Source organism: Oryctolagus cuniculus, chromosome X, assembly GCF_051225735.1.
Source record: "Oryctolagus cuniculus isolate XC-2025 breed Fujian yellow rabbit chromosome X, ASM5122573v1, whole genome shotgun sequence".
Lineage (NCBI taxonomy): Eukaryota > Metazoa > Chordata > Mammalia > Lagomorpha > Leporidae > Oryctolagus > Oryctolagus cuniculus.
The window spans coordinates 66,364,016-66,390,897 of record NC_142888.1 but is presented as its reverse complement, the minus strand read 5'-3'; the positions used below and the strand labels follow the sequence as shown (position 1 = coordinate 66,390,897).

Genomic DNA, 26,882 nt, shown 5'->3' with positions numbered 1-26,882 from the left:
TAAATGGAAACATATTAACACATAACTGTGCACATGAATGCTAACAGCAGCTTTATTCATAAATGTCATAAAGTGGAAATGATCCATTTCATTCACCTAGTGAGTGGCTACTCATCAGTAAAAATGACAGAATTATTGCTTTTTCTAACAACATGGATGAATCTTAAAAGCATTTTAGTAACTGAAAGCCAAATACAAGAGGTTAAATTTTGCATGACTCCATCTACATGACATTCTGAAAAAGGAAGAACCACATGAAAAAAATTCAAGTCATTGGTTTTCAGGGGGTGAAGGTGGAGAGTGGGAAGGGTTGGGGTAGGGTAGAAGAAGGGGATTACTACACAGCAATAAAAACAATTATTGACACACACAACACGGATGATTTCAAATATATAATTGTAAATAAGCTAGATTCACAAGGCTACATACTATATGATTCCATATATATGAATTATGGAAAAGGTAAAACTCTAAAGGATGAAGAAGAGACTAGTGGTTGTTGGGGGATAGGACTCATGGAATAGCTTGACTACAAAAAGGCACTTCATAGGAACTGTGTGTGTTGAAGGTGATGAAACTATTCTTCTTGATTGAGATGATGTTTACACAATTCTTTGTATAATCTCAGAACTGTACATGATAAAGACTGAATTTAACTGTATGAAAATTTTTCAATCAACTTATTAAAAAGTAAATTACCATTATTTAACTAAAATTATTCTTCTAAAAAAAGGCCTAACGAACACCAAATAAAGTCACCAATTATGTCAACTTTGCTAACAAATCCATCAATCATTATCCATTATCCATTATTTTCTATTTGAGTATTTGGCTTCTGTGACATTTATTTTCTTTTATTCCAATTTCTTTGGAAGTTCTTTTTCGATATCCATGAAAAGCAGTAACTCATCAGAAAATGGACTAGGGTCACCTTCTCATCTCACCCCATGTTGTCTCCTCAGACAGTTAATTTACTGAAATGATTCCATTTACTCAGAGACTACTCTTTCAAGCTCCCGATCCATATATTCAACTCCGCACTTGACATTTCCACTTGTTTATCTCAGATGTCTCAAAAATCTCTCAAAAATAACCAACACAGAAAGGATTTAGTAACCCTCTGTCCAAGTCTACTCTTCCTCCATGGTTATTAATTTCAATAAATGGCACCACCATATACCATCTTACCCCAAAAGAACAGGTAAACTATAAGGGATAAAAAAAAAACAGGTTGACCATTAACATGTACAAAGAATATTCACCAAAACAGTCCAGAAACCAACATGAAGACAGAATTCTGTAATTAAAATTTTACTATAAAATGACTCTCAGGATTATCCACAGAAAAAAAGATTATGCATAAAAAGAACAGAAAAAGAATTATCCATATAAAAAGAAAATACTGCTTTCCTCTGTTACCTAGTTACTGGTTACGTCCTACTCATATCACTTATGACTAATTTATCATGAAGCTGTGGGGCTGAAGGAACTAGAAATAAAATGAATCTGAATGAGTCAAAAAGATCACACTATCCTGGAAATCATTTCAGTCACCAGAAACGGCCTTTAAAAACAGAACACTCCACTAACTCCTACCTCAAGTACTTTCAAGGTACCAAGTTTTCAATATAAAATATTAATTCCTATGGATGAGCATGGTATTCAATGATACTAAAATTTTAAGTCATTTTCACCCATATGAAAACAATTATTTTCAGAATTCTCAATACATTTTATTTCAAAAACAAAATTTATAGTATGAAAAGATAAGCAAATATGTTATTTTTCCAAATTAAGTATCAAATAAGGTTGAAATCATTTTCTGTAGAAGATTCTGGAAAGCTTATCAACAAGTATAAAGGTAGGGGTAACTTATTCAGATACTCCAAAACCCAAGTGAATAGATTCTGACCAACAGCCTAGTAAAGAAAGCTTTTAAATTATTTTGACTATATTAAAAATAATTAAATAAGTCACTTCCAAATATTCTAGAGAGATATACTAAATTGAATTGCTATACTCACTTGATCTCAGAAAAATCATATAGTTCACTTCAAATCTATCACTTTTCTTACTACTGACAAAAACAGCTCATCAAGGAAAATTGAAATGAGAAAGAAGAAAATATTTTACCCCTTCAGATGCTTAGAATTGGATGTGATGTGGGAAAGTGAATACATAAATACATACAGTTTTATAAAAGGGCTTACTGTTATTTGGTCATGCTTCTATGATACATACACCTGTTCCTCAGTGTTATAAACAGGAGTGATTTAATAGAGCACATGGCTTGACACTGAAAAATATACTGAAGAAGGGAGTAGAGTTTGCACAAATAAGAAAGAACTAGAGAGAAAGTGAGAAGAAATATGAGTTATTTAAATCATTAACAAAACATACACAAGGCAGGGTCTAGCACCGGGGTGCAGTAGGTTAATCCTCTGCCTGGGGTGCTGGCATCCCATCCGGCCACCAGTTCTAGTCACGGCTGCTCCTTTTCCAATCCAGCTCTCTGCTATGGCCTGAGAAAGCAGCAGAAGATGGTCCAAGTCCTTTGGCCCCTGTACCCACGTGGGAGACCCAGAAGAAGCTCCTGGCTCCTGGCTTCAGATTGACATAGCTCCGGCCATTGCAGCCATTTGGGGAATGAACCAGCAGAAGGAAGACCTTTCTCTCTGTCTCTCCCTCTCACTGTCTGTAACTCTACCTCTCAAATAAATAAGTAAAATCTTTTTAAAAAATACATAAGGCACCAATTTTCACAACAAATTTGACAGTATTATAAGTTTTCAAGTAGTTTCCAGGACTCGCTGGAAAATCCACTTAATAAACTAAATCACTATATTTGTACAATACCTAATGTCAAAAATAAATTTAACAAGTTGACATTCTTAAAGAAAACTTCATCTTTCAAGGTTCATGTTATAAGTTAGTCATTGACAGCTTTTGGTAAAGAGTTCAATTTTTTTACTTTATTTTAATAACTAGAACAAATTAAATTTAGAGGTGAGTCCACGTCTACCTAGAATAAAGGTCTATATTTGTAGAATGAATGAAGCCCATGACAAAATAAAACAGAATGAAGCTTCCCAGTTGTTCAGTGTGGTGGACAGAAAATAAAATGGGCTTCTCTGATTCTCATTTCTTGTTGTTGGAAAATCCCCTGCCCCCTTCAGTATGAACACTACCTGTGGCTGGATTCCACACAGAATATAGTAAAGGTGATGGGATTTCACTTCTGTGACTACATTATGGCATGTAATACACTAGAAACTTGAGCACTGACTGAATTGGCTTCATTGAATTAGGTGGTCATGTAGAAGATACCCACATATCAAAATTCTCTTGTAAGTCTATCAAAATTCTCTTGTAAGTCTCTAGAAGCTACAGGCAACCCTGAGGAGCTACAAAAGTGGTCTTCAGTCAACACCCAAAAAGGAGTTAGGGATTTCAGTACCATAACCACAAGGAATGGAATTCAGACAAGAATCAGAGAGAATTATGAAGCTGATTCTTCTCCAGTCCAGCCTCCAAATAAGAACGAAGGAGAGCCAACCTTGGCAAAGCTCTGAGACTGAGCTTTGCCCTGATTATAGCTTTCGTGGGCCCCAGAGGACCTGGTTTAGCCATGCCCAGATTCCTGACCATAGAAAATGTGAAATAATAAATGTGCCATTGTTTAGGCTGTTGAATTTGTGATAATTTTTTATACAGCAAGAGACAATACAATCAACATGACTGGTAGTGTCTGTAGTTTAAAGTTCTCCATAGGGGCAATTAATTATTCAGCCTAGTGCCTGAAATGTCAGTTAAGACACTCACTTTCCATACTGCATGGATTCCATTCCAAGCTCTGGCTCCTGACTGCAGCTTCCTGCCAATGCACACCCTGGAAGGCACCTGATGATGGCTCAAGTGACTGGGTTGCTGCCACCCACCTGAGAAACCTGGACTGTTTTCCAGCTTTTAGCTTCAGCTCCCAGCCCAGGGCCATTGCAGGCATTTGAGTAGTGAAACAACAGAAAGGAGCACATACACACTCTCTGTAATAAACTGTAAACTGATGTAACACAATGATAATAATTAAAATGTAAACAAAATAAAATTCCACCCTAAAACAGACTTTCTAGCAATAAATTTTACAGTTAATACCTTTAAAATTTATTTATTAAACTCATGTCTTTGCTCTTATTTGGTACACAGGACATGGTAAATCATACGCTAGTAAATGAGCTAGGAAAATGCCAAGTAGAACCAAATTTCTATTAAACAAAATGTTTGACCAATAGGGCTACCTAATTAATTTTGGTAGTATATTTAAAAGTTTATTTATTTGGGGTGGGCACTGTGGCACAGCAGGTTATACCCAGCCTGCAGCGCCAGCATCCCACATGGGCACCAGTTCGAGTCCCGGCTGCTCCACTTCCGATCCAGCTTTCTGCTATGGCCTGTGAAAGCAGTAGAAGATGGCCCAAGTACTTGGGCCCCTGCACCCGCGTGGGAGACCCAGAAGAAGCTCCTGGCTCCTGGCTTCAAATTAGCACAGCTCCAGCCTTTGTGGCCACCTGGGGAGTGAACCAGTGGATGGAAGACCTCTTTCTCTCTCTCTTTCTCTGCCTCTGCCTCTCTGTAACTCTGCCTTTCAAATAAATAAATAAATCTTAAAAAATATTTATTTGAAAGGCAGAGACAGAGAGAGATATGGAGAGGCAGAGAAAGAGATATCTTCCATCTACTTTTTCACTCCCCAAATGGCCACAACAGCCAGGACTGGACCAGGATGAAGCCAGGAGCCAGGAGCTTCATCAGGATCTCCAAAACAGGTGGCAGGAGCCCAAGCACTTGGATCATCTTCCACTACTTTTCCAGGTGCATTAACAGGGAGTTGATGAGAAATGGAGCAAGTAGGACACAAACCAGAGCCATGTGACATGCCAGCTTTGCAGTCAGTGGCTTTACTTAATACACCACAATGCCAACCCCTAATTTCTGTTTTAATTAATATAAGATGGAGCAGTTGTGTTTTTCTTCTTTCATCCTGCTTCCTGAAAAAATCTATTACTAACTTAATAAGTACTTTATAGAGAATCTAACTTCTTTTTTAAGACTTACATATTTATTTGAAAGGCAGAGTTGGGGAGAGAGAGAGACAGAGACAGAGACAGAGAGACAGAGAGATTGACTGATTTCATTCCCTGGTTCACTCCCCAAATATCTGAAACGGCCAGGGGTGGGAAAGGCCAAAACCAGGAGTTTCAATCCAGGTCTCCTACATGGGTGGCAGAGGCCCAAGCACTCAGACCATTTTCCACTGCTTTCTCAGGCACATTAGCAGGAAACAGGACTGCAGGTGGAGCAACCAGGGCAAGAAACAAATGACTATATGGGATGCCAGCATCACAGGTGGTAGCTTTATCTGTTGGGCCACAATGCCAGACCCTAGAGAATATAATTTCATACCCTCTAAATAGTCAGGGGTATTTCAATGTCTTAAGAGTTACCCTCTGTATATGAATTATCAATGGCACAGCTCTGTTGCTATGAAAAATGCAGAAGATAAAAGTGCAATGTATATTAAACCCATAACATATCTTGGAATTTACTTTTCTTTTTTAAAAGATTTTACTTATTTATTTGAAAGGCAGAGTTACAGACAGAGAGAAGGTGAGATAGAGAGAAAGGTCTTCCATCCACTGGTTCACTCCCCAAATGGCTGTAATGGCCAGAACTGGACCGATCCAAAGCCAGGAGCCATGTGGGTTCTTCTGGGTCTCCCATGTGGGTGCAGGGGCCCAAGCACTTGGGCCATCTTCTACTGCTTTCCCAGGCCATAGCAGAGAGCTTGATTGGAAGAGGAACAGCTGAGACTTGAACCAGCACCCATATGGGATGCCGGTGCCATAGGCAAAGACCCATTACACCATAGTGCCAGCCCCTGGAATTCACTTTTCAAAATAATTCCACCATAGGTGAGGATGTAGGGAAACTGGAACCTTTGTACATTGTTGTTGGCAACTGCACTATGACAAACAATATGGCTGTTCCTCAAAAAATGTTTAATAGAATTATCATATGATCCAGCAATTAACTTCTGTATGCAGACCCACATGAATTGAAAGCATGGTCTCAAAGAGATATTTGAAAACTTTTGTACATACTGTTCACAGCAGCATATTCACAGTGGTCAAAATATTTTAAGCAACCCAAATGTCTATCAACAGATAAATAAATAAATAAATAAAACATTGTACATACATAGTACACATAATGGAATATTCAGCCTTAAAAGAGAAAGAAATTCTGACATGTGTCACAACATGGATGAGCCTTGAAGGCATTATGCTAAGTGAAATAATTCAGTCAAAAGAGATTTTAGGATTCTATTCACATGATGCAGCTAGAGTAATCAAATTTATAGAGATAAAAAGTAGAATGGTGATTGCTAAGGACTGGGGAAAAGCAAAAATTAGGAGTTTTGGGGGCCGGTGTTGTGGCGTAGCAGGTAAAGTCTGCTCCAGTTTGAGTCCCAGCTGCTCATTTCCCATCCAGCTCCCTGCTATTGTGCCTGGGAAAGCAGCAGAAGATGGTTCAAGTGCTTGGACCCCTGAATCCATGTGGGAGACGTGGAAGAAGCTCCTGGCTCCTGGCTTTTGTCTGGCCCACCTGGAGAGTGAACCACTGGAAGGAAGAGATCTCCCTCCCTCTCTCTCTGTAATGGTGCCTTTCAAATAAATAAAATAAATCTTAAAAAAAGTTTCAGTTTTTCAAGAAGAGATATGCAGATTAATGGTACAACAATATGAAACTACTTAACATTATTGAGCTGTAAATTTGAGAAAACAAGATGGTAGATTTGTGTTCATTTAAAACAATAAAAATTTTAATGTTAAAATAATAATTTCACTGTATCATATAAATATCTTGTCATGTACATCTAGATTTAAATATTCTTGAGGCCAGTTACTGTGCTTTTTTTCTTGAGGTACAAGTAGTAAGTAGTATCATGAAAAGAGCAATGCTTTGGTGTCAAGTAGACCTTGATCCAATTCTAAAGCTCCACTTCTACTGTTTTGGGAAAGTTCCCTAAACTTTCTTAGTGTCAGTTTCTTCAACTGTAATAATAAGAAACCTAGGGTTGTCAGGGTTAACATAGGGTTCCCAAAGCACCTGTCCAGCATGAGCTTAATAAATGCCCAACCTAATATAGGAATGTTTCTCTGTCAAAACACAGAATACACATTGAAGTATATCAAACATTTTTGTTAATGCTTCACCAAAGGTGAGTATACCCATTACTAAAAACAGTAAAGAGAGGCTGGCACTGTAGCATAGCAGGTAAAGCCACCACCTGCAGTGCCGGCATCCCATATGGGCACCAGTTTGAGTCCCAGCTGCTCCACTTCCAATACAGCTCTCTGCTATGGCCTGGGAAAGCAGTGGAAGATAGACCAAGTGCTTGGGCCCTGCGCCCTCGTGGGACACCTGGAGGAAGCTCCTGGCTTCAAATCGGAGTAGCTTCGGCCTCTGTGGCCATCTGGGGAGTGAACCAATGGTTGGAAGACCTACCTCTCTCTCTCTCTCTCTCCCTCTCTCATTCTGTAATTCTGCCTTTCAAATAAACAAATAAATATTAAAAAAAAAAACAGTAAAGAGGGACTGGTGTTTTGGTGAAGCAGGCTAAGCCATCGCCTGTGATGCCAGCATCCCATATGGGTGCCTGTTTGAATCACAGCTGCCCTACTCCCAGTCCATTTCCTGCTAATACACCTGGGAAAGCAGCAGAGGATGGCCCAAGTACTTGGGCCCCCCGGACCCATGTGGGAGACCCAGAGGAAGCTCTGGTTTCTGGCTTTGACCAGGGCACCATTTGGGGAGTTAACCAGCAAATCGAATATTTCCCTATCTCTTCCTCTAACTCTGCCTTTCAAATAAATAAATAAATCTTAAAAAACAAACAATAAGGAAGTTCCCCCCAAATTTAAAAACAGCACAACCATAAGATCCAGCATTCCCACTACTAGGTATACAATCAAAAATCAATTAACAATAGGATACAGTCCAAGAAGTGTGTTGTTATAAAATTTTATTATTGTATGAACATCACAAAGTGCACTTAAAAACTAAATGGTTATAGCGTCACCAGTCAATATAATCTTATGGGACCTCCATCATCCATACAGTCCATCATAACCAAATCCTTACACAGCCCATTACTATAAATCCAAAGAAAACAAAATCAGTATGTCAGAGTACCTGCACTCCTGTGTTCATTGCAGCACTTTTCACAATAGCCAATATATGGAATCAATCTGAGCATCCATCAAAAGATGAGTGAATAAAGAAAATGTGACCATATATATACAATGTAGTACTATTCAGCCATAAAAAGAATGAAATTTTGTCATGAATAAGCCTGGAGAACATTATGTTAAATAAAATAACCCAAACACAGAAAGATAAATACAGGCTGAATACCCCATACCCTAAAGTATATGCCATACCCAAAAGTATTCCAGATTATGGATATGTTTGAATTTTTGAATATCTGCATATACATAATAGGCTACCTTGGCTTTCAGACTCATGTCTAAAAACAAAATTCACCTTATACACATGGTCTGAAAGTAATTTTGTATAATAATTTTAGAGTGTCTGTGTTCTGACTGTGACCTGTCATAAGAGATTAGATGTGGCATTTTCTACTTGGTGGAATCATGTTGGTACTTAAAAAGGTTCAGACTTTGGAGTATTTCAGATTTCAGATTAGTGACGATGTCATTCTAAAGGGGATTTAAAAGGCTGTGGAGGGAGCCGGCGCTGTGGCATAGTCAGCTAAGCCTCCACCTGCAGCTCGAGCATCCCATATGGGCACCAGTTCAAGTCCCAGCTGCTCCACTTCTGATCCAGCTCTCTGCTATGGCCTGGGAAAGCAGTAGAAGATGGCCCAAGTCCTGGGCCCCTGCACCCACATGGGAGACTCTGCACCCACTTGGGAGACCCTGTACCCACGTGGAGCACTCGGGGGAAGCTCCTGGCTACTGGCTTCAGATCAGCCCAGCTCCAGCCACTGCGGCAATTTGGGGAGTGAACCAGCTGATGGAAGACCTCTACCTCTGTGTCTGTAACTTTACCTCTCAAGTAAATAAATAAATTTAAAATTAACAATTTCTCCTGGGGCCAGCGCTGTGGCGCAGTAGGTTAATCTTACGCCTGCCTCTGCCTGCAGCGCTGGCATCCCATATGGGCGCTGGTTCTAGTCCCGGCTGCTCCACTTCCCATCTGGCTCTCTGCTATGGCCTGGGAAAACAGTGGAGGATGGCCCAAGTGCTTGGGCCCCTGAACCTGCGTGGGAGACCTGGAAGAAGCTCCTGGCTCCTGGCTCCTGGCTCCTGGCTCCTGGCTCCTGGCTTCGGATCGGCATAGCTCCAGCCGTTGAGGCCATTTGGGGAGTGAACCAGCGGACAGAAGATCTTTCTCTCTGTCTCTCCCTCTCACTGTCTATAACTCTACCTCTCAAATAAATAAATAAAATCTTTTAAAAAAAATTTCTCCCTTGTATCTTTGTAACCTTTTTAAAAAGGTCACCAAAATTGATCCCTTTTCTTCATGCATTTTGAATACTTATAAGATACCAGAATGTTATTGGCAGAAACTTGCAAATACACATCCCTGAAGGCAGAAGGGTGAGTACATTACTTTAGAAACCGTTAATTCTAATAAGAGATTAATGGGTAATAATATTCACATCACTTTTACTCATTGTTAAAAGGATTTTAAATAACTTAAAGTATACTACTTTCAAAGAATGTAGAATCTAAGGATGTAAAACTGAAGTAATGATGATACTTATATTTCTCTCAAACTAATTAAACAATGACTCTCAATCCATAAGATTTATCTAATTTTTACAAGTTTTCAAAACACCACCCTAATTTAAACATCACTATCTTGCTATTATTCCTAGAAAAATAACCATTCCCTGGTAGTCGAGATTTTTTTAGATTTACTTATTTATTTCTAATTTATTTGAAAGGCAGAGTTAAATAGAGAGGGAGAGATAGAGAGAGAAGGAGAGAAAGACAGAGAGATGTCTCAGATGGCCACAACAGTTAGGGTGGAGCCAAGCTGAAGCCAGGAGCAAGGAGCTTTATCCAGGTCTCCCACAGAGGAGGCAGGGGCCCAAACACTTGGGCCATCTTTCACTGCTTTTCCAAGGCCATTAGCATGCAGTGGATCAGAACTGGAATAGCCAGGACTCGAACCATCACCCACATGGGATGCCAGTGTCACAGGCAGTGGCTTTACCCACTATACTACAGTGTCAGCCTTCTGCCCTGGTACTCCTAACAATATTTCTGCAACATAGAGTCTAATAGCTTAAATTAAAAGGGCTGAAGTCAGCCTTATTGTTGTCTAATCAAGCCCATGTTTCCCAGAAACTTCTCATATGTATCTGCTAAAATGAGTCACATAAGCCTTTGTTCAGCTTGTTATCCAGGTTCTGAAGAACTTCATTATGAAAATGAGAATAAGCATAATTTCAAACTTCTACTGCTATTATTATAATAGCCATTTATGTTCTCTGTCATAATTTCAGCATATTCATATACTTCAGCAAATTTCAAGTGGAAATTTCCAAAATCAAACATCACTGAATTAAGAACTATCATCAGCAACCTGAAGATGCCTTTATAACCTAGAAAAGCAGTCTCCAGAAACCTCTAGCAAGTCCAAAGCACTAAGAAACCCAAATTTGAAAGCAATTCATTAGTAAAAGTAAATGTTTTTTTTTCCCCATGGGGCAAAAACTATTATAGAATAATACTAAATAAGGGGCTAGCACTGTGGTGAGTAGGTTAATCTCCCGCCTGCGTGCCAACATCCCATATGGGCTAGTTCTAGTCCCAGTTCTAGTCCCAGCTGCACCTCTTCCAATCCAGCTCTCTGCTGTTGCCTGGGAAAGCAATAGAAGATGGCCCAAGCATTTGGGACCTTGCACCCGCATAGGAGACACAGAAGAAACTCTTGGCTCCTGGCTTCGGATCAGCCCAGCTCCAACCATTGCAGCCATTTGGAGAGTAAAACAGCGGATAGAAGACCCTTCTCTGTCTCCCTCGGCCTCTCTGTATCTCTGTAACTCTGCCTTTCAAATAAATAAATAAATCTTTAAAAAAGAATACTAAATAAAATCAATACAGACATATTCTAAACACAGTAATCTTCTACAATTTAATGACAAGAGGAGCTATGTAAAGTAAGGCAAAAATTGAATTGCCATACATATATTTAAGATTCTACTTTCTTGGCCAGTGCCGCGGCTCACTTGACTAATCCTCAGCCTATGGCGCCAGCACCCCAGGTTCTAGTCCCGGTTGGGGCACTGGATTCTGTCCTGCTTGCTCCTCTTCCAGTCCAGCTCTCTGCTGTGGCCCAGGAAGGCAGTAGAGGATGGCCCAAGTGCTTGGGCCCTGCACCCGCATGGGAGACCAGGAGGAAGCACCTGGCTCCTGGCTTCAGATTGGCGCAGCGTGCCAGCTGTAGCAGCCATTTGGGGGTGAACCAATGGAAAAGGAAGACCTTTCTTTCTCTCTCTCTCTCTCTCTCTCTCTCACTGGCTAACTCTGCCTGTCAAAAAAAAAAAAGATTCTACTTTCTTGACAGCTTATCTTAATAGAAAAAATCAGCTATTAATATTTTTAAAAAGCAAGAAAGGGAAAGATCCATCAGTAAATCTATAACACCACAGGAGTATGGAATTAAAATACCAACACCAGGGCTAGAGCTGTGGCGCAGCAGGTTAACAACCTGGCCTGAAGCGCCAGCATCCCATATGGGCGCTGGTTCTAGTCCCAGCTGCTCCTCTTCCGATCCAGCTCTCTGCTATGGCCTGGGAAAGCAGTAGAAAACGGCCCAAGTGCTTGGGCCCCTGCACCCGCATGGGAGACCTGGAAGAAGCTCCTGGCTCCTGGTTTCAGATCGGCCCAGCTCTGGCTATTGCGGTCAATTGGGGAGTGAACCATCAGATGAAAGATCTCTCTCTCTCTCTCTCTCTCTCTCTCTCTCTCTCTGCCTCTGCTCTCACTGTGCAACTCTCACTTTCAAATAAATAAAATCTTTAAAAAAAAATCAACACAACCAGAAAAAGATTTTTTTAAAGAAAAGCTTCCTATAAGCCTAAATACATCGATTTTCTGATATATTACCCTGCTGTTTAGATGTTTCCTTCTTATTTTGGAAGAATGAGTAGATGCACTGATAATTTGTTTTCAGTTGCCAAGGAAGTAACCTACAGCAATAATCAAATGACCCATATCTAAATAACACACCTTACATATGATAGATACTTAATAATTATTTGCTAAGTGGATGGATACAAATAATATTTATAAGCAATTAAAACAATTCCAGGCCGGCGCCGCGGCTCACTAGGCTAATCCTCCGCCTTGCGGCGCCGGCACACTGGGTTCTAGTCCCGGTCGGGGCGCCGGATTCTGTCCCGGTTGCCCCTCTTCCAGGCCAGCTCTCTGCTGTGGCCAGGGAGTGCAGTGGAGGATGGCCCAGGTGCTTGGGCCCTGCACCCCATGGGAGACCAGGAAAAGCACCTGGCTCCTGGCTCCTGCCATCGGATCAGCGCGGTGCGCCGGCCGCAGCGCGCCGGCCGCGGCGGCCATTGGAGGGTGAACCAATGGCAAAGGAAGACCTTTCTCTCTCTCTCTCTCTCTCTCTCTCACTGTCCACTCTGCCTGTCAAAAAAAAAAAAAAAAAAAAAAAAAAAAAAAAAAAAAAACAATTCCAAGTATCATCATGCTTTTTTTGAAAAAAAAAGATTACTTTTATAGTACAAGATTATTACTATTTGAACTAAGCTTATCAACACAATATACATTATTAAGCATTTGTGGAACATTTGAGTTTTTAAAACTTTAATTCAATGACAGAAAAGCAGCTCCCCTAGTTTCTACTCAGTCAGGAGTTAGTATACTCAGCTTAGTTGAAATGAGAGCTAATGACTTTAATGGCTGTGAATGGCTCCATAGTATTCCCAATGCCAAGGCACTGGCCATTAGAAAAGTTTCATTAGGGCTATAACACGAGCATTTGGAAAACTTAGATTCAAAGGATATACAAGGAAACTTCAGAAAGTTCGTGGAAATTTCACATTATCTTTTAATTACATTTCCCTAAGTTTTTTTGAAGTTCCATCTTATGTATTAGGTGTACTGCAGATGCATGCATACACGTACACAACATGTATAAGCAGATGCCATTCTTCAGTAGTAATTCATGTCACTGTAGTGACCTCTTAAAGATAAAAGGTTCGCAGAATTTTTATTAAAACAGTACCTTGGGAATGTTAAATAAATTTAAATTTTCCATTGAATTATTTAACTGTACAAAACTACTTTATCTAAGACATCCAAATCTTTATTTTGTTGAAAACAAGAACATTGCTATTGTCAAATATTACATACAAACTACATTTGCTTATTTATTTTTCAAAATAATCATAAGCGCATTTATGTCCATTTCATATAAGAAGAAAGAGGAATTAAATAAAATTTACCTAGGAATACACAGGAAGCTAGTGATGGGTTAAAGCAACTTCTTTGTCCCTGTCTGTCTCAGTTCCTAAACACCCAACACCATATTATTTTATTTCTTTGTCACTTCAGGAATAACATAGAACAAAAGAGAAAATAATTTTGAAAAATAAATTATGCTTCTACAGGGAAACAGATCAAAAATAGACAGCAACTACACAACTATTAGCTTGAGGTCAAATCCTACCTGATATGTGGGTTTTCTTTTCTATTAATAATTGTCAACAGACTCACTTGAGGAAATCATAAATGAATTGATTTTAGAAAGCAGAAACTCAGTAAATAAAGAAAACAGAAGCACCTGAGTAAAAGCAGCACCATCCTCTTGAGAAATTAATAAGGAAAAATAACCAGACTTACTGTAACTAATCAAAAAGAAAAAGATTTCAAATATCAACCAACAAGGAGAATCAAGTGATCAAAAAGAAAAAGTTTTTATATATTTGTGAACAAAACACCATTAAAGAAGAAATGCAAATCACTGCATAATTATAATACATGATGTTTAAAAAACATCCTTCAATAGCTGATTTTTTTAATATGGAAACTTGTTAATCTTTAATAATTTGGATACAGACATGATACATTTAAAACTAATCATGTTTATTGAGTGCTTACAATGGACTAGACACTCTACTAAATGCTTTACATGTATTGTGTTCTACTGTTATCCCTGCTATATAGATAAGAGCAACTAATAAGCAAGGCAGAGAAGTTAGATAACTTGCCCAAGATCACACTGTAAATAAACAGAGAAGCCAGGATTTGAACTCAAGCATTCTAGCTCCAGAGTACTTGCCCTTATCCTCTATGCTGTTTTGAGTTTCTAAAGAATCTGAGGTAGCTAACCAACTGTTTGTTTTTTCCTTAAGGTTTAGAATAACAATCAGCTTAGTATAGTAATTCTCAATATAATTCCAACCTACATCATTTTCATATTTCCTCTTTCCCATAGGAAGGCATGAGGCACTTATCATTAACCAGACTTAAAGAAGGTAATAAAATCTTTCTCACATAACTAATACCATTTTCTTCTTAAGAACAAAAAATACATATAATTTTGTGTCAATATAAAGCGCATTTTTTAGAAAACAGCAAAAACAAATCTATGCTAATGGTGATTAACAGAACTTAAGTGTTCCAGGCTCCCATTTTCTTGGAAAATAAATAATTTATAAAATATGAGCTACAGCTTATTCAGTTTTGTGGCTTTCATATGTAGTACTAACAAACCAACATGCCAGCAACCACTACATTAAAAAATGAATTGTTAGGAATAATGAATAGATATGAGGAATGAAATAAGAAAAGTGTCACTACAGAGTGAGAAGATTCACATAAAAGTCTATGGCACCAGTAGGTTACCTCATCTTTAAAAAGAGCTAAGATGGGGCAGGTACTTAATGTAGCTGTTAAGTCACCACTTGGGATGCTGGCATCCCACATCAGAATGCCTAGTCCTGGCTCTTCCACTTCTGATTCAGCTTCCTGCTAATGCTCACCCTAGCAGGCAACCAATGATGGCTCAAATATTTGGGTCTCTGCAACACACAAGAGAGATCAGGAGGAGTTCTGGGCTCCTAGCTTCAGCCTGGCCCAGCCCTTGGTGTTGCAGGCATTTGGGGAGTGAATCAACAGACAGAGATATTTCTCTGTCTCTCTGTTTCTCTTCCTTTCAAATAAAAGAGAAAAAAGGGGGTGGGGGCTAAGAACAGTCATTAACCTGACCCACAACCCTCCCATCTCCTGCTCCCTCTCCCATTCCATTCACATCAAGATTCTGTATATCTTTATATACAGAAGATCGACTTAGTATAATATTAAGTAAAGATTTCATCAGTTTGCACCCACACAGAACACAAAGTGTAAAATACTGTTTCAGTACTAGTTATAGCATTAATTCATATTGAACAACACATTAAGGACAGAGATCCCACATGAGGAGTAGGTACGGCCGGCGCCGCGGCTCACTAGGCTAATCCTCCGCCTTGCGGCGCCGGCACACCAGGTTCTAGTCCCAGTCGGGGCACCGGATTCTGTCCCGGTTGCCCCTCTTCCAGGCCAGCTCTCTGCTGTGGCCAGGGAGTGCAGTGGAGGACAGCCCGTACTTGGGCCCTGCACCCCATGGAAGACCAGGATAAGTACCTGGCTCCTGCCATCGGATCAGTGCAGTGCGCTGGCCGCAGCGCGCCGGCAGCGGCAGCCATTGGAGGGTGAACCAATCAATGGCAAAGGAGGACCTTTCTCTCTGTCTCTCTCTCTCTCACTGTCCACTCTGCCTGTCAAAAAATTTAAAAAAAAAAGGAGTAGGTACACAGTGACTCCTGTTGACTTAACAATTTGACACTCTTGTTTATGGCGTCAGTAATCTCCCTAGGCTCTAGTCATGAGTTGCCATGGCTATGGAAGCCTCTTGAGTTTGCCAACTCCGATCTTACTTAGACAATTTCATAGTCAAAGTAGAAGTTCTCTCCTCCCTTCAGAGAAAGGTACCTCCTTCTTTGATGGCCCTGTTCTTTCTATTGGGATCTCACTTGCATAGATCTTTCATTTAGGTCCTTTTTTTTTTTTTTTTTTTTTTTTTTTTTTTTTTTTTTTTTTGCCAGATTGTCTTGTTTTTCCATGCCTAAAATACTCTCATGGGCTCTTCAGCCAGATGCCTTAGGGCTGATTCTGAGGCCAGAGTGCTGTTTAGGACATCTGCCATTCTATGAGTCTGCTGTGTATCCCGCTTCCCATGTTGGATCATTCTCTCCCTTTTTTATTCTATCAGCTAGTATTAGCACACTAGTCACAAGACCCTTTTTCTATCTTTCCCACTCTCTATAACTCTACCTCTCAAATAAATAAATCTTAAAAAAAAAACTGATCTTGACCTTTATTTTATTTTTTCATTTTTCTCAAGACTCAGTTGAGCATATTTATGTGGGTCTATTTCTGGATTTTTTATTCTGTTCCAGTGATATATATGTCTTTCTGTCCACCAATATCACACTATCTTAATTATTGCAGTTACATGATAAACCTTAACATCCAGTACAGCAATTCCTCACATTTTATTCCTCTTTTTCAAAATTGTTTTTAGAGTTTCTACGTCCAGGATTGGGATCATGTTCACTGAGTAGACATGTGTGGCTATTGAATTAGAAAATTCAGTTGCTGATCTGGTGTGGCTGCCAACAACTTGTCTGTATCCTACTTTTAAATCTTTAATATTGTCCTTATGGGGGAAAACAGTAATGTAAAGAGAAAAAAAGCATGAATTTAAAACAACCTAAGTTCGCCAGCACCGTGGCTCACTAGGCTAATCCTCCACCTGTGGCGCCGGCACCCCGGGTTCTAGTCCCAGTCAGGGCACCGGATTCTGTCCTGGTTGCTCCTCTTCCAGTCTAGCTCTCTGCTGTGGCCCGGGAAGGCAGTGGAGGATGGCCCAAGTGCTTGGGCCCTGTACCCGCATGGGATACCAGGAGGAAGCACCTGGCTCCCGGCTTCGGATCGGCGCAGCGCGCCAACCGTAGCGACCATTTGGGGGGTGAACCAACAGAAGGAAGAGCTCTCTCTCTCTCTCTCTCTCACTGTCTAACTCTGCCTGTCCAAAAAAAAAAAACTAAGTTCAAATTCTAGATGCACCTCCCAGTAATTTGCATGTTTCTCTGTCATCTGTTAACAAGGCACACCTGTCTTACAAGCTGTTTTAAAGCATGAATAAAACAATGTGATAATCTATGTGAAGCATCTAATAGTGCCTGGTTCATACTGCACACTCAATGAGCATCATATCCTTTTCTCCCTTAAGTTTACATACATTTAAGATAGAATGGATTCCCATGTCTTTTCAGGTAAAAGTTTACACTGAAAGTTAAAATCACTGTAGTTCCTCTTAAAGATGGTCCCCAGTCATTTTACAGGAGAGGCAGAAGGGTCTATAATAATGATAATTATCCATGACCTTCAAAATTTTTGTTAGAGCTGTAATGGAATATTTGTTACTCAAAACAGTCACTATCCCCTTACTTAGCTAGTAATAAGCTGCACAGGTTATTTAACCCCCTGCTTACACGGTTAAAGTGTATCTAAATAAGGACAGTAACCTCTTGTTTTACTGTTATGAAAACAGCAAATTCCTCAAAACTGAACAGCAAGAGCATACAAGACAATGCAGAAATCCCTTCTGCCCCTGGTCATATTGTAAAACTAAAGCAAAATATAATACATAGTAAAACATCACAATTCACAGAAAGTTTATTTTCCTAATTTCTAGTTTAGGAACTGATAGGCTTTTTTCTTGCTCAATAGTGAAAAAATGTGACTATTTCTTTTTTTTTTTACTTTTCCCTAGATTTGTGGTTTTTTATAGTGGCTGTATATCATAATTATCTGGGGAATGATGCTCAGGCCCCCTCTAGATCAGTTAGCTGTGAATCTTTGAAAGTGGGGCACTAGTGTGAATGTTTGTTAATTCCCAGGAAAATCTAATATGCAACAAGTCCAAAAAAACTCAAAGTCAAATTTACAATTCAACTATTTTAAATGTGTAGTAGACCCTCACACAACCCCCATCCTCTACCTTTTCCACATCTATTATAGGTTTTCCCTTATCCTGAACATCAAAACAGCTTGTTTTTAGACTGTATTTCCTGTAAACATCTCAAATGCTCCGTGAAATAAGCAAGACGTAAGTAACATACATTCTCTCTCTCACACACACATACACATATACACATACACACACGGGGGGGGCGGGAGACAGAAGCTATGTCAAATATATGGATAAAAGTTAAAATATAAAAGTAAAATCAATAATACAGAATGTCTTTAGGGAAATTCAGAAAATACCTCTATTATATTAAAGATTAAAATTAAATCTTTCCCCTATCCAACTCTTTTGTCTCCTAAAAATAAAAAGAAAATACACACAAAAAAGCTAGTAGCAATAGTAAACAACTCTTCAAGATAATGTAATGGGAGTATTATATAGTAAATTCTGAAAATTACCATGTGCTTATCAAATCATCAGAACTGTTGCTAAGTACAATGATAGCACTAACCAAGGGAAATTACAGGAAAGGGAAAAATTACTGTATTTCCTCCTCAAAAGTAATGAGGGGATGGTATTGAAACAATATGGCCCAAGAAAGCAACTGCACCATTGGTAGGCCTTATTATGGACAGCAACCTAATGATTAGCTTTCCTGATGAACTAATCAAGGCAGGGAAATAAAGAGGCACTGCCCTGAAGGAACTGACCTGAATATTTCCAAACTGAGTTAGGAAGACACCTGTACCAGGGAGAGGCCAGTGCCCTTCTGATCCATCCCCTCATCTATTACAACTAAACCTAGTTAAAGCATAGAAATAATACTGATGCCCCTGTTCTCTTTTCTACAATTCAGTAAAGAGCACCCATCACTATTTTCAAAACAGCGCTCTGTACCCAGGGTTCATTGACATGCAGAATGAATGCTGGTGAAATAATAAGGATAGATCTAAGGTCCATTTAAAAAACATGGAAAAAAGTTTAGCTAGCAATGAATGTATTCAACTTCAGTTTTAAGTATGTCACATATGACCATAAATCTTTAGAGTTCTGCTACTGTTAAAGACAATATTATCGGCCGGCACCGTGGCTCACTAGGCTAATTCTCCACTTGTGGCGCCAGCACCCTGGGTTCTAGTCCCAGTCGGGGCGCCGGATTCTGTCCTGGCTGCTCCTCTTCCAGTCCAGCTCTCTGCTGAGGCCTGAGAAGCCAGTGGAGGATGGCCCAAGTGCTTGGGCCCTGCACCCACATGGGAGACCAGGAGGAAGCACCTGGTTCCTGGCTTTGGATCAGCACAGTGCGCCAGCCGTAGCGGCCATTTTGGGGGTGAATCAATGGAAAAGGAAGACCTTTCTCTCTCTCTCTCTCTCACTGTTTAACTCTGCCTATCAAAAAAAAAAAAGACAATATTATCCAGGAATAGGTTCATTTTAGCTACCTTCTTATGCTGTAAAAATCTACTTATCTTTGTATCAATTTTGTGGCTAGCACTAAGACTTATCTTGGCAGCATGCGTTAAATATACATTAAGCTGAGTTAATTTCTACCATGACATTCCTAATCTCAGTTGTTCATTCTTCCTTCTTATTCCCCAACATCTAGCCAGTTACCAAATTCTAACTCTTTCAGGCCTCTCCCATCAGTCATCTTCTACCCCATCTTTCCTAGTTCAAAAATCTCACTACTATTTGCACTAGCACAACAGCCTCAGCTTGTATTCTCCAACTCTGGTATCTCCCCAACTCCAATCCATCAGTTATTTATCAAAGTACAGAAATTAAAACACCATCCATGGGGCCGGCACTGTGGCATAGTGGTTAAAGCTGTTGCCTGCAGTGCCAGCATCCCATATGGGTGCCGGTTCCAGTCCTGGTTGCTCCACTTCCCATCCAGCTCCCTGCTATGGCATGGGAAAGCAGTGGAAGATGGCTCAAGCTGAACCCACGTGGGAGACCCGGAAGAAGCTCCTGGCTCCTGGCTTTGGATCAGCGCAGCTCCCGCCATTGCGGCCACTGGGGAGTGAACCAGCAGATGGAAGACCTCTCTCTGCCTCTGCCTCTGCCTCTGCCTCTGCCTCTGCCTCTCCTCTCTGTGTGTGTGACTCTGACTTTCAAATAAATAAATAAATCTTTGAAAAAATAAAACATCATCCATGTCCTCAAAAATCATCAATGGCTACCATTTACAAAATATAGGGCTGGCATTCTGGCACAGTATGTTAAGCTATAGCTTGTGATGCAGGCATCCCATATCAGAGTGCCAATTCAAGTCCTAGCTGCTCCACTTGCACTCCAACTTCCTGCTAATATGACTCGGAAAGCGATGGAACATATCCAAGTACTTGGGCCCCTGCCACCCAAATAGGAGATCAGGATGGAGTTTCTGGAGCCTAGCATCACCCTGGATCAGATCTGGCTATTGTAGCCATTAGAGAAGTGAACAGAGGGAATCAATCTCTCTTTCCCCCTGTCACTTTTCCTTTTAAATAGATAAATAAATAAATCTTTTTTTTTTAAATTGAACCCTTGGGGCTAGTGTTGTGGCATAGCAGGTTAAGCTACCACCTGCAGTGCTAGCATCCCATAGGGGCACCAGTTAAGAGTCCTGGCTACTCCACCTTGGATCCAGCTCCCTGCTAATATGCCTGCGAAAGTAGCAGAGGATGGCCCAAGTTTTGGGCCCCTGCATCCATGTAGGAGACCCAGAAGAAGCTCCTGCCTCCTAGCTTTAGCCTGACCCAGCCCTAACCATGAGGCCATTTGTGCAGTCAACCAGCAGATGGAAGATATCTCTCTCTCGCTCGCTCGCTCTTGCTCTCACTCTTTCTCTCTCTCTCTCTCTCTCTCTCTATATATATATATATATATACATATACACACACACACATATATATATATGTGTGTGTGTGTCTGTGTGTATGCCCCCCCCATAACTCTGCCTGTCGAATAAATAAATCTTTAAAAAAAATTGAATCCTTAAACTGGCTTTAGAAGCCCCTACAATCTTGGCCTAGCCTACTTTAATATTCCCTACGTTATCTCACATTTATACTCATATACCACAGACTTATATCCTAGCAATATCAGATTCCTTGTTCTTCCTAGAACATTTTCATGACTTCGTTTATATTGTCCCCATCCACTTGAAATATGTTCCAGTCATCCTCTGTGAAGACAGTACCAGTCTGTAGTAACCTGTTCAAATTCTACCTCCTTCACAAGGTTTTTATCAGATCCAGCCCTAAACCACCACCACCACTACCACTCCACTGTTTATGATTTTTACTTTTTATAATATCAATTTCCATACTTGTTTCTCTTGCCCACCTGAATGTAAAATGGCAGGGAAGAGGAGAGAGGACAGGACTCAATGTTAAATCTTTCAGCATTTCACATAATAGCACTATGTACTATACTACCTGTACTCAATAAATACTTGATAAATTAAACCAGTTCCTTCCATGACAAGAGTTCAGAATAGGGGGGGAAAAAGTCAAAGGAATAACTCATTAGCCAGTCATAGTAAATGAAATTACTTGTTTCTTCTTAACCCTCAAAGTGTTCCTAAATATAACCTCATATTTCATTCCTGAAAAACTCTTATCTGTGATCACAAATGTGCAAAGTGAGAACTTCACTAACTAGATGAAATTATCAGATTCAGGAAAGAGGTCTTCAGAAAACCTGCTAATAGGGAATGCTAGGACTATGTTCTTGGCTGTTTGAATCTCAGGGTTTCCACATACATGACAATAATTCAGAATTTAGGGGCAAGGAAAGGGGCACAATGATGATTATGAGAGAAGAGAAAAAACTATGGGGTATGGCAATCCACTGTGTACAAAACATCTTTCTAAGCATATTAAACCCAGCACAGCATTTTTTATGTAACTCTTGAAGATGTTTTCTCCCATTTACAGATGAAGAAACTGAGGCTCAGAGAGCTTAGATAATATGCACTGGGTCACAGAGCTAGTATGAGGTAGAGGTGGGATTAGAACTTCGATTTTTCTGCTTCCAAAGTTCACGTTCATTCCTCTACTACTACGGAGTCTCACGAAAATTAATCAAAACTACCATTTTTTCTAATCTGTGATATGTTACCCTGGTTAAATTTTTAAAGTCTGTGGCTTTAATCCCAACTGTTTTATACCACAGTGAACAGTACAATGCTCAAAACTACCTTCCTTAAACAAAAGTAGTATAAAGAAATAATATAAAAGTACCAGAGTTTTAATATATTATGATATGCAAATTGAAAACTCCATAATCAAATCCTCCACAATGAAGCAAGCACTCCCTCACCAAAAGATACACAACTAAGTACACAAACTGAATGTGCAAGGCACTAACTCATGAAAAGTCCACGTTCCCCAAACAGGCTGTTCTTTATGACCCTTGCCCAGGAATGACCAATACTCATCCCATTTCAAGCAACACCTCTTCCCTGACCCTGACAGAATCCAGGCGAGAGCTAATTGTGGCTGCCTGAGGGGTGATGCCCTTTGAAGTGCCTATTCCCAGTAGACCTAATTGAGACAGTCCCATTTAAGATCCCTCACAACCAGAGCTTCTTGCTTACCCTATTTCCCTTCTCCCAAGAATTCTCTTCCCAAGAACTAACAAAATTCTTATTTCCCTTTTACAGGGTTATTTTCTACTTCTCACTGGAACCAAGCAAGTTCTTGGTTAAGACCTTGAAACATTTTACCAAAGGATAATTTTACAGTGGTTAGGCTCTTCATCATTATACCTTGCACTGGTCTAAAAATATAACTAACTCTTAGTAAGTTTTTCCTGTGGGAAAACACATGAAGTGTCTCAAACAACCGATGTACACACTTTCTAATCAATCAAAAGTTAGTAACTGCCCCTGCAAACAACACAGGTAAAAGATACCAAAAATGAGTGCAATATAAAAATATATGGTCGTGTCTTAAATCTTTACTCTTACCAGGATTAAACACACGCACACACACACACAGAGAGAGAGAGAGAGAGAGAAAGAGAGAGGAAGAGAGGGAGGGAGGGAGGGAGGGAGGGACAGAAATCGATGGCATTTTCTTGACATCAAAGTTAATAGATTCTTAGCTACATTTTAAGAATGCCAGAACAATTAGAATAATAAATATACTCTACAATGAAAACACCTTAGCCCTAAAAACTATCATGATTGTGGGACTGAGGATTGTAAAGTTCATACTTAAAGTTAACATTTCTAAGCCAACATCAGCAAACATGTAATTAAAATAAATTCTAAGAAGTAAAATTGTTTCCTTCTTATAAAAAAATCATTAAAAACACATTTAAAAAAACTCTTCCAAGTACTAGGTGGGTCTGTTCAAATGTAGTATTTAATTTTCACCTAGATTATTTTTAGAATATTTTTAATTAAGTTACTTGCAGGGTTAAATGTAACCAATCATAATTGTTTTAGAGAAAGAAGGCATAAATACTATCTTCACCACATTACCTTCACCTTTCGTTTTACTTCATAGGGATTAACAATTTCCATTCGAGTATTTTTCCAAATTGCTGAAGTAGAGAGACCCATTGTTAAATCTCTACAATACCTAAAACATACTGCAAACAATAAAAAAAACCATATGTGGTAATTACAATTTAAAACATACTACATTCAAAGTTAACAAAAATAATAAAATAGTAGGCATGCGAAAGGTTCCCCACCTCCCATCCCATCTTTATATCAAAGCATTTAACTATTTGTATAAGCTAAATGCCTTTGACTATAAGCCAAAAGATTACATACATGAATAAAACAAAATCCTCTCCCCTTGAACAGCCTGCCTAGGAAATTCATGCAAGAAAACACCATGCCCACATTGTGAGAAGAAATGAATTCCTCTTCATTTATCCTGTTCCTTTGGAATTGTTTAGCTGATAAGATATTTAAGTATAGAGGGTTCAATTTTAGGGTACCTCTGAATTTATGTCCAAACATGTCTTGTTACATACTATCTAGCATGTAATCTTAACCCCAGTTTAGCTGAATTTTTTTAAAGGAAGAAAAAAGAATACGGTAATCATACAACAGTCCAAAGTGTATTTTTTAAGATGGAGCAAGTACTCGAAGACAAAGTTGCACCCTTGAGATGTTGAGGATTGCCGGTCTTACCTCAAAATATCCTACTGTGAATCAATTTGGTGTTCACCAACTATTTTTAGGAGGTGTATGGTGGCCTCTACTGGAGTAGTATGTTGGCGATTAAGTTATCAGAAAAGGATCCGACTTTCTATCATAAAAGACACGTTTTTGTGTTTAAACACTGCCTGCTTTCATAGCAACACTCATAAAAACAAAATCTGTGCACATCTGAGATCACAGTGCACAGCTGACCGAAGCCCAAACAGAACAATTTCAAAAGTAAGAAGAGCGCGAAGAGGCAAACCAAAATACTCTGATCAAACCCCACGACGTCTTACCAAAGATTCGTCTTATAAGGGCTGGGCTTTACTTTGCGCCTTCTTTTACCGACCAACGGGGGCGGGGACGGCGATTGGGGAAAGAAGGAGGGGCAGAGGAAAAGGACAGGAGAATCAAGGGGACCGGGAGAGGAGGCAGCAGAACATCACCGGAATGTAGAAAAAGAAACCTGGCCGCCAGTTCATCTCAACGTGGTTCGTTACAAAGAACCACAACAAGCCACACACAAAAAAAAAAAAAAAAAAAAAAAAAAAAAAAAAAAGAAAGAAAGAAAGAAAGCTAAGTTCTCAGGGAACACTGGCCTCTATGTGCAAATGTCCCCAGAGTTACTGGATCACCTTGGTGCGTGTTTGTTGCGCTGGGTTCGTACAAACGCCCCAGAGTCCGGAGCTTGTCCCCCCTAAGTGTTCCCAGCCAGCAAACCTGGCGCAATGGAGAAAAAAGGACGCGCAACCCGCGCGTCTCCCAGTCCCACTTCGGGTCGCAAAGTGAAGAAACTTAGTCCCAACAACTCCAGTGTGGACGAACGGCAGAGTCTCCGCCCGAGGCCAAGCCCGGGCCCGGGCTGCCCTCGCTCCGCATGCCCGAGCCCGCCGTCTCTTCCCCGCCCGCTCCCCAGTGAAAACAGTTGGGACAGCGCGTGCTCTACCGCCCAGCAGCCTCAAAGGGGCTTGTCCTGGCGCCCTGCTCCCCGGCCCCGCTCTCTTGGGCTGTCGGTCCCCGGACCGGGTCCCGAAGGAAAAGGAGGGTTTGGTTCCAGCCCCGTCTCGACCACCACACTAACCTCGCCGCTGCACGCGCTGCCGCCGCCGAACACCTCCATTTCTTGGTCCCAGGGCTCGTCCTGAGGAGCGAACGGCAGCATCGCTCCTTCAGGAGCACTCGAACAGGAGCTGCTGACCGCCGGGGCGGCCGCGCATCCCGTCTACGGAGCTGGCCCGCTGCTGCTGCCGCCGCCGCTGTGACCCCCAGCCCCGCCTTCAGCGGCCGCTGCCCTCGCCGCGGGGTCCCTCAGAGGCTGGGAGCAGGGGAGGGTCGCCTCCGCCGCAGACTGCTGCTCCCATAGAGAAGACAACTCAGTGCTGCCTCTCCCAGAGCTGCCGCTTGGCTCCTGCTCACCACAGCCGCCGCCGAGACGGCAGCTCGGCGGCGACTCCCCCCGCCCCCCAACCCCGCTTCCTCGGGCCCCCTCCCCGCTCCCCGCTCCCCGCTCCCCACTCTGTCAATATGGCGGCAGCGGCGGCTTTACCTGTGCGGAGCCTGGAACCCCCCACGGCGGCGGCGGCACAGCGGCGTCACCCGAACGTCAACAGAGATTCCCCAGCTGGGGGTGAAGGGAGGGTGGGAAAGAGGGGCGGGGTGGATGCGGGGGACCGCGTGGTGGGGGGTGGGAAGGAGGGGAGGGGGCGTGCTGGGCGGGGGAGGCGGGTGAAGAGTAGTAAAAGCCACTGCTAGCGCCTCGGCAAACCTGCCCACTCCACGGAGCATGCGCGGCGCTCTTTACACATGCTCAGCAGGCCCTCTCAAGTCTACGGAGCAGCTTCGCCGGCGGGAGGATTCCCAAAAAAAAGAAAGAAAGAAAGAAAGAAAAAAAAAAAACCTATGCGGGAACGGGGAACCCTCCTGAGGGCTTGAGGAATCAGTGTTGGGAGAGGACGACTGGAGTATCTGCTTACATTACAACGCTCGAGAAAAGCAGGTGTCCTATAGGCCGAACCACGCCCAGTCAGTATTTAGCGACAAATACCCAGGCGGGGATTTCAGTCCTTTATACAACTACATTAGCCTCCTGGAGGCTAGAGTCAGGGAAAAAATCCATTTAAAAAGAAATGAGTATCTTTTGCTCCCTACCCAACCCACCCACCCCTCCTGCCCCCCTCATGATGCTGCCTCTGGTTGTCCTCACGCTGCCAATGGCACACAATGTTTCTAGTGTACACACACACACACACACATCACTTACTGAACTCAACTTATGGAAACGAAGAAAGAATATCTGAAGCGCTAACCCCTCCTGCACATTACTCTGGGAATATTGAATCTGCAGTGGCAATGGTTACGATTTTTCTAGCTTCTCCAAAGCAAGCTTTACTGCCTTGCCACCCTATGCACAGTACTGGGCAGTAGCGACATAGCAGAGATCAAGTCCAATCTCAGATACAGGGATGATCAAGATCCGTCTCATCAAAGCACTTCAGAACTCAAAATTTAAAAGTTACTCAATCTTTGACACTTAACTTAGCTGGAACAGTGACGAAGCTGGCGGCTCAGTACCTTGGAGAGGTTTCTGACGTTCTTC

General features: G+C 41.1%; 1 protein-coding gene across 2 annotated transcripts in view; it reads right to left on the bottom strand.

Moving 5' to 3' along the window:
* RPS6KA6 (ribosomal protein S6 kinase A6) overlaps nucleotides 1-26,063 on the bottom strand; it is a 145,279-nt gene extending 119,216 nt beyond the window's left edge. Inside the window, exon 1 of one of the 2 annotated variants that reach the window (XM_070066736.2) lies at nucleotides 25,833-26,063. Coding sequence is in view for 1 of the 2 variants with exons in the window: in XM_070066735.2 (XP_069922836.1) it covers nucleotides 25,368-25,448 (81 nt within the window). In the remaining variant the exon portion in view is untranslated. Of the gene's footprint in view, nucleotides 1-25,367; nucleotides 25,677-25,832 lie in introns of those variants that run through there. The other variant, XM_070066735.2, reaches the window with a different exon arrangement.
* Nucleotides 26,064-26,882: the final 819 nt, after the last annotated feature.